We start from the raw sequence: 16,681 nt of genomic DNA, 5'->3' as shown, positions 1-16,681 counted from the left end.
GGAGACCTTAAGCAGGAGAAGCCGCTACGGTTCAATTCGCGTTGTTTAACTCGCTGGGCGGATATAGGGTAAAAGGTGTGTTTCACCTGCTCAGGTGGCTTAGACAAACCGAGTCATCGAGTTAAGAGGCGGCAAGGCACAGCCCATCCTCAACGTAATTTACATTTCAAAGCATTTTTTCCCGTGGAAATCCGCTGGGATGATTTCACAGCCTGCAGACTACTAGCGTGCTACGCCGTGATATGTAATTAACAAGCCAGCCAGCCTTCTGCCCCATATCCTATGCCGATCCTGAAAAAAAAGGGGGGGGGAGTCCCAAACCAGGACTCAAGTTAATAGCCTCGTTCACACAACCCGCGATCTCTTTTGTCCTTCGGGCCGAGCTGTGGTGGTGGGCAAATCCTTGAGTATCCTGCAGATTGAACGGGGAGGAAATTTTAAACACTGGATGTCGTGGGTATGAAATAAATCGGGCTAGATTCACACAACCGGTTACCCGACGGTAAAGAGAGGCCGTGTAAGAGATTGTGGGAAGCGCAACCGTTCCCTTAAGCATGCCGTTCTGCGGGGAAGCAGGCGGCCCGAGAAGGCAACGTAGGAACAGCGCCTATGCAGTTGGCTTGGCCGGATTTAGGGAGTGTCTCTTTCACGCGTTGTGTGAACCAACTAACCCTTCGGCTTTTGCACCCCCTTCCAGTTATAGCTCCACACGTTCGTTCTGGGGAAGCCTTCCCTAGCCTGATGCTCGCCTTCGCGTGGTTTGGACTTACAACGGCGGGCGTTGTAACCCAACCCGTCTGAAGAGCAACCCGGGTACGGAAAGCGGCTCCACTTTTCACAACCATCAAACCGTCCCCGGGGCAGCCATCCATGTTTGGAGCGGGGAGTCGATTCGTTCTGCGAGGAGAGGAAGGGAACGAGAGCGCTAAAAGAGAGGAGCAGAAAGAGGCGTGGGGACCCCAAAACGCTGCTCCCCCCCCAAAAAAAAACCCTCCGCGGCGGCACGTTTTTTCCCTCTTTCTAAGGAAGCGGGCGGGGGCTGCCTCGAAAAGGGGCGCGGTCCAGGCAGACCCCTCCTCCTCCCCTCCTTCCTGCCCGCCCCCCCGCCGCCGCTCTGAGTGGCTGGCTCGCCCGCCCCTCGCCCCGCCCCCTGGCTACCTCTGTGTAAATAAACTTTTAAGGAAAAGAAGAAGGGGAAGGAGGGGAAAAAAAGAAAGAAGGAAGGAAAGAGTCCGTATGTAACCGCGGCCACTTTTCGGCTGCTTTCAGACGCGTCGAGAGGAGGCGGTGGAGGCGGAGGGCGGGCGGCGGAGAGCGAGCAGGGCGCCTGGCGAGCTTGTCAGGCGGAGGAGCAGGAAACGGGGGCAGGAGCCCGGCGGAGCGAGAGAGAGCTGAAACCTGTTGAAGGTCTCGCCGCGGTCCCTTCGCTGGGAGAGAAGCCGCCGAGCCTGGAGGAGCGCGGGATGCTGCCGGCTCGCCTCCCGGCCCCTCCGTCGTGACTGCGGGAGAGGGAGCCCCCACCCCGAGCGCTGCCCCCGACGGAGCCGAACTTGATTTCGCCTGAGCCGCCTTGGATTTTGGAAAGGGGCGCGGGAGGCGCGCCAAAGGAGCGCTCTGGGGTTCGGCCAACCGCCCGCTGAGCGCCTCCGGGCTCCCCACCGCGGCCGGCGGACCTCGGGGCTGCGCTCGGGATCCCAGCGCCCCGGGACGGCGACGCCGAGCGGCGGGAAGAGGAGGCGCGTCGGAGCTGCAGCGGCCGGCTCGGATCTCTCGGTCCCGGGGAATCCCCCTCCGCCGAGGCGCCTGAGCCCCGAGCCCCGCCAGCGGCGGCGAGGAGCACGAGAAGCGCAACGGGGCCCCGGGAAGAGCTGCGCCCCAAGGAGCGACTGGCGGCCGGAGAGGCCGGGACTGGCAGTGGCGGCGAGGGCCCGACCTGCGCGAGGGGGCCCTGGGACGGCTTTCTCCCGCGCCCGGCTTCGGAGCGGCCGCCCGCCGTGCGCTCTTGGGCACCTGGCTCGCTGCGCCCTGGGCGCGCCTTTCCTTCGCCTCTCGGCCAGCAGCAGCAGCAGCAACAGCAGCAGCAGCTCCGCCGCCGCCTCCTTCCTCCCCTAACGCCCGCTGTTGTGATGCGTATTCCCGTAGACCCGAGCACCAGCAGGCGCTTCACACCTCCCTCCACGGCCTTCCCCTGCGGTAAGATGGGAGAGAACAGCGGCGCCCTCAGCGCGCCCGTCCCGGGACCTCGCAGCCGGACCGAGTCGGCGCGCTCGGTGGTGGACGTCTTGGCCGATCATCCGGGAGAACTGGTGAGGACCGACAGCCCCAACTTCTTGTGCTCGGTGCTGCCTTCCCACTGGAGATGCAACAAGACCCTCCCCGTGGCCTTCAAGGTAAGCCGGGAGGGGAGGCTGGGCGGAGCGGGCAGGGCCTGGGAGAGGCGCGCAGATGTTTCCTGCCGAGCGGGCTTCCCAAGCGCCCGGGAGGACTCGCGGTTTAACGGCAAAAGCGGCGGCGGGATGGGCGCTGGGCGGGCGGGGGGGGGGAAGGCAGGCGAAAGGCCCCACACACACACACCTCGGCAAGCGGTTTGCAGGGTTAGCCAGCAGCTCCCGCTTCCTCCCCTCCCGGGGCGAAGCCTCTGCGCGCCCCTCTGCCAAGCAGACGAGGGAGTTTCCCCTACACCCCCCTCCAAAAAAAAAAACCTTGGCAGGCCAAAAGCGCCTTTAATTTCCTGCGGGAAACCGCAAGGCTGAATGGCAGGCAGCTTCCTCAATGTTAAATCCCAGAAGCCTGCGGTATTCCCCGCCACTTGCTTCTGCGAGCAGGTGGCCGCTATCGCTCGGCTGCATCTCGGCTCTTGGCGGCCGGCAGCGTCTTCGCCCACCCAGCTCTCCGGACTTTCCCGGATCTGGGATCTACTCGTCCCTGGCCAACAAGCAGGTCAGCTTGAGGGCGTGGTCGCCGGACAGGTCCGGAGGCTTGGGGTGGGCTGGGAGGAGGCCGAGATTCTCCCTTGTTGCAGGAGGGTCGTTTGATTATTATTTTTTCCCGAGCGCTACAAAACCCCACAAAAGTGCCCGCCGCCCCCGCCGGGAAGTTAGCCGGGATTAAAGAAAAGTCCCAATTCGGCCAAAGGAACTTGGAACCCTTTTCTCCAATTCAACCGTCTACAAACCGAATATAGAATAATCATCCACTTCAATCATCTCCCCCAAACACAGTTCCAATGTTTTTTTTTCCTTTCTCTTTCCTCGCCTCGTACTTACGCTCGAGGCAGTCTACCGTCCAAACAGCGCAAGGCAATGTAAAAGCGATCGGGAAATTTAAATAAGCCATTATGCTCTATATTAACAGGGGTCTCCAACCTTGGCAACTTTAAGCCTGGAGGACTTCAACTCCCAGAATGCCCCAGCCAGCTTGCTGGCTGGGGCATTCTGGAAGTTGAAGTCCTCCAGGCTTAAAGTTGCCAAGGTTGGAGACCCCTGCTCTATAATATCCGTGCAGAGGCTGCACTCCTTAAAAAGAGCAAGAACAAGCAATCCAACCCAGCCTCGAGCTAAAAACCTTCCCTTTTAAATAAGCAAGCGCAAGGGAATTTCAGAAGGGGAACGCAACGTTTGCAGGGCCTCTCCCGAACTTGGACCGGCGGCGGAGATGGCGATTTCCGATCTCTGTAGGCCTTTCCCTGCTACGAAAAGCGGAAGAAAATTCCCCTTTTTCAAAGCGAGGGGAGGAAAGAGTTTTGTTTTTTTTAAGCGGGAGAGACGCCTGCCGTACTCGGGGTAGGAAAAATAACTTTTTTTTTCCTCCGAGACACCCTCCAAAACTCAAGTTTGGCGTCATAGTTAAATTCGCACAACATGGATAGGTAGATAGATAGATAGATAGATAGACAGACAGACAGACAGACAGACAGACAGACAGATTCTTCTGCTACGAATAAACGACTCTGTGTGTGTGTGTGTGTATGTATGTATGTATGTATGTATGTATTTATGTATGTATGAATGTACCCCCTCAGCTTACACAAGTTGGCCACTTATAAGATAAAAAATAAATAAACGCCCACCCCCCCCCAAAAACATAACTCCTCCGGTGCCCACGGATAAACTGTGAACCCCCAATTAGTAGCAGGGCTGACCCTCCCTCTTGAATCAACGTCTAATTGGGGGGAGCAGACCGGCCTTCCTTCAGTCTCTTGCGAGAAACTAACAAGGCTGGCCTTCTACCATCGCCCCCGTCCACACGCCACAGGCCGAGATTTCATCTGGGCTCCTCTGACACTCTCGGACTCCCGAGCAGCCCACCCCATTGTATCCGTGTGAACCCAGACCATCTCCTCCAGCCTAGAGTCACTTGCTTTCCGGAATTTAAACGCGACGCTCACTCACCCACTGGACGCCTGGGCCGCGTTTTCTTCTCCCCCCCCCCCCCCCCGCGGGAATCTTGCTTCCCTGTCGAGGCGCGGGAGGAAAGTAGAAGTGAAGGTGCTCAAATAGGATCCCTCAGAAAAATGGCGATAACCTCAAAAACTTCCTAGAAATGGGAGATGAGGCAGCGTCTCCCATAAGAAATAACAAGATTTCCCACAAATATTCGGTAGTCCTAAAGTAAGGAGAATGGAGTATGCCCAGAAATGTTTTCTCTCTCTTTCTCTCTCTCTCTCTCTCTACACACACACACACACACACTCGTGCCAGGTCGTTTCGTCCCAAAAGATCTACCGAAACGAAATAGCAACAACAAAACACACACACAAAAACACACACACAATATTCTGTCTGTTGTCAGGTTGAATTTATTTCCAAAATAAATAAATATTTGAAGGCCGGCCTTCTCTCCTTTTCCCACTCCGGGGGGCTCTTTCGCTAGCGCCTGCCCCACTTCTCTTTTGCTTCGCTTTGTTTTCTGGTTTTTAAAAGGGGAGAGTTTGGGTAAAGAATGGCGGGGTGTGGGGGGGGGGAGGCTGTCAACCTCAAGCAACCCCAGCGCGTTCGATTTTACTCAGCTCCATCCTGAGCGACAGAAAGCTTGGCCTGTGTCCTGCAGGTTTTGACTTAAGCTTCTAGTCCTCAGTGTTACTGCGGGGAAAGGAGGGGGGGGGGTGTCTGTTATTTAAGAACCAAATTCACCCCGTTACTTTTTCGCAGTTTAGGCAAAAATGCAGCCAGCCTTCCCAACCTTGGTACCGTTTAGATATTTCCGAGTTTTTAACTTCCATCCTCTCGGATCCTCTGCGGATCGTGGTGTAGTGCAAGTGCGTAGCCAGCCCTGTGCGCCCAGCGGGGGAAACAAGCTGCATTAATAGTCCTTGCTCCAAATCTTCGGGCCAAAGGGAAAAATGCACCCCCCTTTTTTTTTTTTTTAAAAAAAAAAACCTTTTTAAATTTGGCACTTTACAATTAATCCTTTAATCTCTTTCTACGGGTGACTTGGGATCCAAAAAAAAATTTAAAAAAAAAAAAAAGGCTGCAGGATCCCAGCGCTTGCTTCGTTAGGCGTTCAGACGAGCCGCGTCTCCTCTGCCTCTTGTGCCCCGACCGGAGACGGTCCGTCCCAGGCGGCGTCGCTTTTGCCTCTTGCTTTACAATCTTATCGGAAAGCTCCTTGGGGGAGGGGAGAGACGCGTCTTTTGAATCCGGAGCTGCCCCAGTGACAAGGGAAGCGAGCCCCCTTGCAGTTCTCCAGAGATCCGAGTTATCCCCGACTTCTGCGTCCCTCTTCCTTCCCCGGCCGCTGCTGCCTCCTCCCGCCCTTCCCTCCCTCCCTCTCCCCCCGCACTCTTCGCTCTCTTAGGAATCGGGCTCCGCATTTTGGCAGCTGTGGGATGATCGCAGCGCGGCGTCTCCTTTTCCCCTCTTCCCGACTTTCGCCCCCCTTTTTCTCCGAGTTAGAGACGCTCGGTCAACTTTCCGGCGTGGACACAGGGAGGTGAAGCGAATCAAACTCCAGAGGGTTTCCAACGAGAAGCCAAAGAAACTGCAGAAAGGGGCTAATTAATCCTTTCAACCGAGCGGCTCGCTTTTCCTTTCTCTTTCTCCGCTTCGTAAATCTTTGCGCCGTTGTTCTTCCCGCGGCAGTTTAAATGTAACGCCAGCTTAATCCTCCAACTTTCCGAGGCTGCGAGAATGGCGGCTCTGTTTTGATCAACCCTGAATCCTATTTCTTTCCTTTGGAGATTGCGATCCTTTGCCTTATGGGGACGGACGGGGTATCCAAAACCTTTCCCGACATTCTCAGCTGCCTAAATCCTGATTCCCGAATCCTCGTCCGGATTTGCAGCGGATCTTGAACCCTGAATTCGAGACACTGCCCACATTCAGGCGGAACCCACCAAAACCAACGTTAAATTAAGTTAAAACGGAGACGGGTCTTTATAACCTGTTTTTCCCTTTTCCACTTCGGTTGGTCCTAAGATTCCCATCCCGGAATTCTAGAAGCCGGATTGTCCTCCCTAGGAAGTCCTACGTTCCAGATCTCCCCAACGGGCCCTCGCCAGGTGATCGTTTTCTAATATTTTGCAACACCAGTATAGACAGGTGTAATGAAAGCAACCGCAGCATTTTGAAGTAACTGTTTCTTGATGGGCTGCCAACTGAAGAATATTGCTTACTACCGATAATAGCAATGGTAGGTAGCACGAAGTAGGCTTCCGATCGGAAAGATGCAGAAATTGAAATAAATTAATTAAAAACTAATTTGCAGGCAGTGCAGAGAGAGAGCGAAGGCGGAGTTAATTTACAGGCAAGGAGGCAAAACTAGCTGTTTCTCCCGGAGGACTTCCAAGACCTCACTTTACAAAAAAACTGTTTGCAAACTTTCCGGTAAGGTTAGATTTTATTTGAGAATATAGAATTAGTCAATACATAAAAGATCTGGAATCTGGGTTCATACAGCTCTTTATATTTAAAGCCCCATTTTAAAAGCCTTGGTGGGGTTTTTTTTTAAACACAATACGCCTTGGTCAAACCAATAAACCTTAATTGGGCTTATGGTGGCATCCTGGTTTCCCCTAAGATAACTCACCACTTTTGCTCAACCCAATGCCCTGGGTGAACCCGACCACCAGAATGCGCGTTGCGACTTTATTTTATTTTATTTGTCAACCGCTTACAAGATAATAGGTATCAGTATAAACATGAGTAAGAATACAGGAAATCAGTACGAATAAATGGGGGCGATAGGACAGGGACGGGAGGCACGATGGTGCACTTATGCACGCCCCTTAGAGACCTCTTAAGAATGGGGTGAGGTCAATAGTGGATAGTTTGAGGTTAAGGAGTGGGGGTTTGAGCAGGTGAGCATTTGAGCATTCTGGGTAAGCCAAGAATAGCCGGGTTTGCAGATCAAGCCAAGCCAGGAAATGAACAAACCATATTAAGGGAAAAGTGTGTTGTGTGAACCTGATTATAAAAAGTTCTGCCTTTCTCTATGGAGATTCTCAGTCATCCAGGTCACGTTTGTCCCAAAGGTGCTTTTTTTCAAAACGCAACTGGACTGATTCTTTACTTTTCTGAAGAACTGAAGAAGCTTCTTGAATGGGAAGCGAAAGGCCTTCAAGGAAAAACAAAAGAAAGCCCAGTTGCCTCTTGAAAAAAGCACTTTGGGAATTCTGCCCTTCTCAATTCTTTGCCCCAAAGAGACGCGGAGTCGGAGGAATCCTCCCCACATCTCATTCCGGGCATCTAAACCTGTTGCACCTCCGGCCTTAAACTATTTGATGCAGACATACCCGTGGGACTTGCTTTTCTCCGAGTAGACAGACGGGTTTTGTTTTTCTCTCTCTCTAAAGCCCCGAAGCAGAGCGCCTGCCTTTTGGCCCCTCCAGCTGCGAAGCCTCAAATCTCTAGGAGCCCAGCGTCCCAGATGCGCAAACGATCCCCATAGATAGACACTTGGCAGCCGGCTAGTCCTCAATGGGCCGGGCCAGTTCGTGCGCTCCGCTTCGGTGGCGGAAAGGCTCTCCAAAGCGCGCCCGGGGCAAAGGGGCGCAACTATCCCGGCAGCGCTCCTTCTTCGGCGCCAGCCGAGAAACGCCGGGCGGCAACCCGAGGAAGCGGCCGGGAAGAACCCAGCTCCCACCGGGACCCCGCAGCCCTGTCGCCGCTCTCCCCCGCTCTGTGTTCGAGTCCGGAAACTAGGCCGAGCGGAGCAGAACGCTGGGCGGGTAGAAAGAGCCTCTCGGGCGCTTTGGAAGCTCCGGGAAGGGCCCAAGGCGCAACAGGATCGCGTCTCTCTAGAGAGCAAAGGTCTCCAAACTGGGCAACTTGAAGACTTGGGGATTTCAACTCTGGCTGGAGAATTCTGGGAGTTGAAATCCAGAAGTCTTAAAGTTGCCCAGTTTGGAGACCTCTGCTCTACAGGTTGGCTGCGTTCATTCACGCAACACGCTTAACCCGATGAACTGAATGGACTCGTTGTCGGAAGTCTAACTCACCCCTTCACTGACCTGGGGCAGCCGTTGGGCAAATGCAGTCCTGCAGACAGCACTGAAGAAACGAGCCGGGCCTAGAATTGGGAGTGTGGAGAGGGGGGAAATCAAATTTCGGCCTGGAGGAACCGCATAAGACTGACCCCCGGGAGGGATTGAAGAGGACCAGTTCAGTGTGAGGCGCTAGCAAGGGCGCCCATTAAGTGCAATGGCGTTTCTATTGCAAATGATTCATTGCCCGGCAAAGATCGGTTGGTAGGCGCGATCCATGTCTCGGGAGTCCCCATTCATGTCAACGGCACCTGAGCAAGGGGGAAGGAAGGAAGGAAGGGAAGGAGGGAGGAAGGAAGGAAGGAAAGAAGGGAAGAAGGGAAGGAGGGAGGAAGGAAGGAAGGAAGGAAGAAGGAAGGGAGGGAGGGAGGGAGGGAGGGAGGAAGGAAGGAAGGAAGGAAGGAAGGAAAGAAGGAAGGATATTTCACTAGCATTCTTTATACCTCATAAGTATACATAGTAGGGACCTGTATGTTACATACATTTATTAAATTTCTAATTTTATTTTAAAAAAAAAAAAGGTAGTGGCACATATCTCTATATTAAGTGCAAAGGAAGCTAAATATTTTTCTTTTCTTTTCACTTCTTTTCTTTTCAGAATACTATCAGCTCTTAAGCCTTAACACATCCTGTTCCTTGTCATCACTGCCATTCCCGTAGTTCAGGACCTTTTAAAAATACTATTTGTCTTTAACAATCCTCCTCTTAGAGAAGAAATAAATCTGGCTTTATTGACAAACAGATTTCAGGATGGGAGGGGGGGGGAAGTCCTTCAGGAATAAATTTTGGAATTTATTTTAAGAACTGGTTTAAAAGGAGGGAGCTGGCTCTTTTAAACAGGGCTGCAGTAGTGATGGCTGTTGTTTCTGCCGCTCTTATTATTTTCAATTCTTATTGCTAGGACAAAAGCTGCCATCCATTTGCTCCGAAGCAAAAGAAGCCAGAGACTGAACCTGGCTTTAAACAACCATTTATCTCTTTACTGATGCTTACTCTTGTGTAAATCAACCTGCCAAGGATCGTCCTGGATGGCTGTGGTGCTAGGCACCATATTGAAAGCCACAGAATATTTCTCTAAGGAACTCCCCAACTGCTCCCCTCCCCCACAAGGATCTCAGTTTCTTGAAAATTATTTGAAAAGTATTTCCACAACATGACAAAATCCTGGATCCAAATGGATATTTTTTTAAATAGCTGCATAGTGATTGTGTGTGTGTGTGTGTGTGTGTGTGTGTGTGACCCAGCCCCTGTTGATCAATTGCAACCCTCCAGCGATCTTCCTCTGGGTCCATATTTTTCCCTATTCAGAACTTACGCCTGCATGAAGTCCATCTGAACCGAGTGCCTCCTTTTAGGAAATGGGGGCAGTAAAATGAAAAGCAATTGGAACGATAAAAACCATGGCCCTTAAATTTTTGTGGGTTGTTTTTTTTCCCCTCAAAAAAGGAAGGAAGTATTATTGCCCAGTCCAAAAAATGGAGAACTTAATTTTGGAGCAGGTTCTTCCTTTCCCTTAAGAGAAACCAAAGGATTCCCTTTCCCATAAGCCCCAGTAATGGCTGTGCTCAGCCTAGAAGGGGTCCCCGGCTTCTGGATCTGGCGAAACTCTCCGGAAGTCCCAAGGAGCTGCTGAGACGACCTGACAGGATGCAAGAAGGGACCTTCCTTTGAGTGGAGACTTCTAGCTGAGCTGCTCTTTCTCATTTCCAAAGCAGCAGCCAGACCATACGGTCTACCAGCCCCCCCTCCTCCTCTTTCTCCTCCTTCTCCTCCTCCTCCTCCTCTTCCTCCTCTTCCTCCTCCTTGCCTGGTTCCAGTCAGCTCCGTAGTCTTGCCTCAGGTGTGGGCTGGATCTCCCATCTCAGCCATGCTGCTGCTGCTGCTGCTGCGGTTTCTTTGCCCTGCGCTTAGTGGGTTGGATGAGCCTCGCAGTTCTGGTTTATTCCATGAAATCAAAGTCAAAGACAGGGAGTTCTTGACTTACAACCATTTGTGGCTGTTCGAAGTTACAACAGCACCCCCCCAAAAAAGGTGACTTTTCGCCCCTTTGGACCCTTTGTGGCTGTTATCCCTGGGGTTGTGTGAGCACAATTCAGACACTTGGCAACTGGCATGTATTTACCACCATTGCAGGGTCCCAGGGTCATGTGATCACCTTTTTGGAACCCTTGGACGAGCGAAGTCGATGGGGAAGCCAGATTCACTTAACAACTGTGTTGCTGACTTAACAATGGCAGTGATTCTGTGACCAAAAGATCATAAATTGGAGCAAAACTCACCTAACAACTGCTTAACAATGGAATTTTGGGGCTCAGTTATGATCATAAGTTAAGGATTACCTGTATAGCTTGGCATGAGTATGAACCCAATCCTACCTGTCTTTGCCTGATGTTGGGAAGCTCCCAGCCTCTTTGGGAGGATGGTCAAGCATAAAACCAGCTTGGAGTCACTATATAACTGCAAAAGCCCCCCACTAAAGTCCTTGGAACATCTACTTGTTCCCAGACATAGGCTGCCAGAGTGGGGAGATTTCTGTAATAAAGGCAGAACATAATAAAGTAGTTGGCTTGGACTCTGCACCTATGGGTCCAGGTGCTTGCACCCAACACCTGGGCTCCTCTGTGAAGGAGGCCATTGTCTTTCAATTGGCTTGGAGTCTTTCCTGAACTAAATCCCCCCCCCCCACTCCCAATAAACCTGAAATTCCAGAACCCTTCCACTTTGAAGAATAACTGCTGGGTGGGTGGGGGGTGGAATTAGAATATGAATTATGATCAATTATGGCTTAGTAAAACCAGCTTCTCTTTCTGTATGGGTTTAGTCACCCATCTCTCAAAGCCATGAAACCAATTGCTGTGGTGCGGCTGAGCGTGCTGCAGAACTCCAGCATTTGTGGCTTAATTAATAAACCCCACATAAACCTTGGCTTAGGATCTAAATCTCTCTCCAATTGGGGTCACCCATCTCACAAAGCTGCCATGTGGTTTGCTGGTGTGTATGAATTCAAGAGTGCTGCCAGAATATATTAGCATTTAAGACAGGGAAGCTCCTGAGGCAGGAAACAGCCTCTTCTGATTATGAACCTCTGAGGGTGTTGCATAAACAAAAATAATAATTTAGCAAAGCGAGGTCTTAATCTAGCCATTAAACTAATTAACAAGAGAAGTTGAACTGGGTGTGAGGCTACCAAATTATACACTTTTAGGCTGTAATCCTACAGCCACTCAACAAGTCTTACTGATCTCTACAAGGTTTATTTCTGTATACTGGGCAGGTCTGTACAGTTAGAGCCTGATCCATTGCACTAAACTGACTACATCATGTCACACATGAAAGGCGTTTAATCCCGAGATAACATTTGTTTTTCTTTGTCAAGCCCCTGAGTTGTTGCCTTGATAGTGTAGTAGGTGTAGCTCACAAAATCTGATACCTTTTAATAAAATGTGCTATCAGATGCCTCCTGATTTTTTGACAACTGCATGCTAACACAGCTCTTCTCTTGCAAGGTTCCTTTAAGGAGGCAATTAATTTCCCACTAAATTTGCAGGTAAACTGTCCCTACTTAGATTCATATTTGTTTCTGGGAAAAATGGGTATACAGGCAGGCCTTTGAATTAAAAGCACAGTTGTCCTGTTACCTTCTTGTAATAGAAAATGAAAGAAGGGTGAGCTTTAAATGACTGGATTTTGGGAGTTGAAGTCCACCTGTCTTCAAGTTGGCAAGGCTGGAAAACACTTTTGAGAGAGCTTAGGTAAGGTAAGACCTTAAGAAAGGTAAGACCTGATCCACTGGCTCATACTTCCTAAAGCTGTGGCTTACTTGGGCAGAATTAAATGGATTGTATACATTGTTTCCCACTTTTGACAGGACATTGCTATCAAGAAAACTAGTTTTTAAAATACATCACAACCAAGTTACCTCTCAGGTACCTCTCAGGTGGTCTTGATAATAGGGGAAAAATATACCAAATTATTCACTCTAAGCATCAACAAATCTCCTATTTAATCAAAGCCTAAATAAGGTGGGTGAAATGGCTTGTGTAAAAAATAAATCATGAATTAAATGTTAATTTAATGTTTTATTTAATGCCTAGGGAGAGTCTCAGTCATCCAGATCATGTTTATCTGAAAGGTCCTTTTTCCAAAAGGCAACTGGACCTTCTTGTTGTTGTTTTTGAAAATGTTCCGCTTCTTCAGTTTTCTGAAGAATTGAAGAGGCATCTTGGATGAGAAGCACAAATGTTTAAAACAAAAGGAAAACCTCCAAGAAAGTCCAGTTTCCTTTTGGAAAAAGTCCCTTTACGATATTTTTATTTAAACTTGATTTGAATAAAAGAGTCATTGTTAGGTGAAAAAAAAACCCCAAATAATCAGAATAATATTAACCCAACAATTTTTCAATTATACTGTTACTGAATAGTAATCTACAGGGGGGAAAAAAAACAAAAACTAAGTGAAGAATATAGGTTGTAATAAGGAGCAGAAAAGAAGAAAGACAATCAAAAGTTGTTCATGTTCAAATAACAAGAGAATTGACAAAATTCATTGACAAAATAACATAATAAATATAAAGTCTCCAGAGGTGACAAAACTGTGATTCTGGCTCCTGAAGATTCATTATCCTAATTTTACCAATAAATATTTTTAATCAAGTGGTTGAAAAAACTCTATTATGAATAGAATAGAATAGAATTCTTTTATTGGCCAAGTGTGATTGGACACACAAGGAATTTGTCTTGGTGCAAATGCTCTCAGTATACGTAAAAGAAAAGATACATTCATCAAGAGTCAAGATTAATATTAATGAATTATAAATAGAGTTTCCCAACACTGAGACACAATTTGCAAGAAAGCCATTGCATTCCTATTTTTCAGTGTAGCATCAGATCGTATCCCTCAAGGTCACAGTCCCAGCTTACAAGAGCATTCAACCATTTGTTTCGTAATAATACTAATTTTACTAAAAAAAAAAACAACTTAAAAATGGATGTTATTTTATCACATGACCATAACCTAGGGTAAAATGATCCCTTATCTCTATAGCCCCTCCAACACCTTGAAGAATTATTGTATGATATAGATGTTAATCTAACTAGGGTTAGATGTCACTGGTATAACCCTATGCATTCATTTCTTGGTTAGAGATAGAAGGGACATCTTCAGATTGCCATAGTGCAACATTTCCAAACTTGGCAACTTAAAAACTGGACTTCAACTCCCAGAATCCCCCAGCCCAGCATGCTAAAGTTAGAGAGAAAAGAAGTCTGCCAAAACTGGATTTTGTCGAAACTGGATTCCTTTTTTCATCTGTCAAAACTGGATTCCTTTTTTCCAAATGTAAGGTGTGGTTCTGGTAAAGACATTATTAGTTTTGCTTTTTTTAAAAAAAAAAAAATTATTGACCTGAAAGGATATATAATTTTTAAAAAATTATTGGGGTCTAATATAATCTCTCTAAAAGTCCACAAACTATGGAGTTTTAAATAAACAATGAAATAATCAACAATTAATCTCTATAACACATTTCTCCTTCTACTGTAACTCTTATAATAATCAACTTGTCAAAAGCTTTGTTTTCTGAAAGTTGCCTGGTCTTAATGGATGTATTTCTGGAACATCAATGGAATCATTCCTAAGAAACATATTTCAGTTCCAGCCATCCAATTTAAGCATCTCATTTTATCCTGATAAAAATAAAGAGTTTTGCCTCACGCAATAACTTTTGAAACTTTATAAAAAATGTCCTGATAATCTTTTACTGTAACTTCTATGGATACCAGTTGAAAAAAATAGCAACTATCATGTTTCTTCTCTAACCTGATGACTCTCAGATGTGTTCAACTACAAGTATTTTTATTACTTGTTGTTAGACAATGGCAGATAGTTACATAGGGAAGTTACCATGGGAAAGCTGTGATCCTGGAATTTTTTGAGATCTACTGAGGAAATTAAACCCTGCACAAATTTTACAACAAAACAAATAGGTTGCATGACTTAGTTGTAAGAATGAGGCAATGCTACAAATCTTGCTTGATCTATTTTGTAAATCACCCTGCGTTAACAGTGATTTAAAAGTAGTAATAGGGAACTGCTATGAAATCAGTGGTTTAAAAACTATTTTTGAATGCTAATCTAAAATATTGATTGAAGTTGCCTAGATTTCAATTAATACAACCTGCCAAATAATAATTGAAGTGTTTACTGAATGTAGATGCAATAGCTTAATATTTTGTGTGTGTGTGTGTGTGTGTGTTAATTTCACTAGACTTAACTCCTCAGATAAGTGTTTGTATGCCTGTATTTTAGGGCTGATACATATAATAACTGTTTTTTTTCAAGAGCTTAGGAGATACTAGTAATAATGGAATATATTATAATTTTATTCTGTGTCTAAAAGTTAAAACAATGAAGCAGTTGAATGGCTTGCCTTCAGAAGTTGTGGGTGTTCCACATCTTTAATAAGAGATTGGATAGCCATTTCTGAAAGAATATGCGGCTTCCTGAGGTTGGATTAGAAGACCTCCAAAGTCCCTTGCAAGTCTATTATTCTGTTACGTAAAGTAGAGTGGCTGTTTTCTTTTTTTCTTTTTCTTTTCTGTTCTTTTCTTCTTTTCTTTTCTTTTCTTCTTTTCTTTTCTTTTCTTTTCTTTTCTTTTCCTTTCCTTTCCTTTCTTTTCTTTTCTTTTCTTTTCTTTTCTTTTCTTAGTATAATGTCAACCCAGTTTTTCATTCCAAAGTCATCCCAAAGGAAAGCACTTACAATGCCATGCAAAACGACAAACATTTAGAACCATATAAAGGATATGTGTCAAAGAATGCCAGAGCAGTGAGAGAAACATGGTCAGTACACAACACATTTTTTTTGTTAATGTCAAAAGCTGACTAGACTTTTCAGCCACCGTAAAATAATTCGTTTCGTGAGATGATCTTATGTGTGTGCTGCATTCAAAGGGTTTACTCTGAGAAAAGGTTGTCCTTAAAATTAGTAATAGACAATACAATTTCATTCCTGCCCCGGTTTATTTTTACTCATTTTTAAATAATTCCACCCAGAGTTGTGGGTAGTCGGGGAATATATTAATTTAATAACTTTTTGTTATGTCTGTCCTGATTCTGGTCATGAGAAGATTTAAATGCATTTAATCATTTTTTAAAAATGTTTATCTAAATGATGTTTCAAAAAAAGGAAAAGAGAAGGAAAGACATTTCAAAATGTACATTTTCTCAATATCTGCATAAGTAAACATAATTAGTTTTTTTTTTGCAACTGAGTGGTATAGAAATTGCAGTAATAAATAATGCATCAAATAAATACATGAAAACATATCCTATGAAAACATATCCAGAATAATGGTGGAAAATGTAAATTATCTGCTAAACAAATAATTCCCTCAACACTGTTCAACCATTTACTAAGTCTGCATTACTATTACTTTTAATCTTCTCATCACTCTTTATCGCCCATCCCCTCCCATTTGTGATTGTATGACTGTAACTTTGTCGCTTGTATCCTTAGGATTTATATTGACCGTTTCCTAGCATGATTTGATTGCTTATCCCTATGACTATCATTAAGTGTTTGTACCTTATGATTCTTGACTCTTGATGGTTGTATCTTTTCTTTTATGTATACTGAGAGTATTTGCACCAAGACAAATTCCTTGTGTGTCCAATCACACTTGGCCAATAAAGAATTCTATTCTATTCTATTCTATTCTGTTCTGTTCTATTCAAAGTTTTCCAAATCAAGTTCTTCAATCTTTACATCACCCCAATAACAATCTAATGCAACCTTATTTTCTCTTGTTGACTTGCTTCTGTGGCTATGTGAACAGGAACCTCTGCAAATTATAATGCCAATATATCCGGATGTTGGGAAGGCCACGGTTTAGAACTGCAGCCTTAAGTATGTTTATTCTTTTTTGCGAACAACCATTTGACTGGGATGGTATAAGTCTCCTGCCTTGAGCAGGGAATTGGACTAGAAGGCCTTAAAGGTTCCTCCCAGTCCTGTGGTTCAGTGATTCTATAGGATTGCAACTTGGGGCTCACCCAAGAGAACTAACTGTGCCCTCCACCCACATCACACCTACCCAGCTCATGTTAAATAATATTTAGCCCTGGCTCCAAAATGCCCCTTGAATGGTTACAAGCAGTGATGGGATTCAAAAATTTTTTAATACCGGTTCTGTGGGAATG

General features: G+C 46.6%; 1 protein-coding gene across 1 annotated transcript in view; it reads left to right on the top strand.

Annotated features, from left to right (window-relative positions):
• The first annotated feature begins 1,281 nt into the window (after positions 1-1,281).
• RUNX3 (RUNX family transcription factor 3) overlaps positions 1,282-16,681 on the top strand; it is a 92,708-nt gene continuing 77,308 nt past the window's right edge. The window contains exon 1 of the mRNA XM_087970612.1: positions 1,282-2,390. Coding sequence (XP_087826738.1) covers positions 2,127-2,390 — 264 coding nt within the window. The 5' untranslated portion in view covers positions 1,282-2,126. The remainder of the gene's footprint in view (positions 2,391-16,681) is intronic.

The sequence above is a fragment of the Notechis scutatus genome, chromosome 8 (assembly GCF_049901735.1).
Source record: "Notechis scutatus isolate UNSWTSFEM ecotype Mainland chromosome 8, rNotScu1.2, whole genome shotgun sequence".
Taxonomy (NCBI): Eukaryota; Metazoa; Chordata; class Lepidosauria; order Squamata; family Elapidae; genus Notechis; species Notechis scutatus.
Note: the sequence above shows the minus strand (reverse complement) of the source record. Positions and strands in the feature narration are given on the sequence as shown.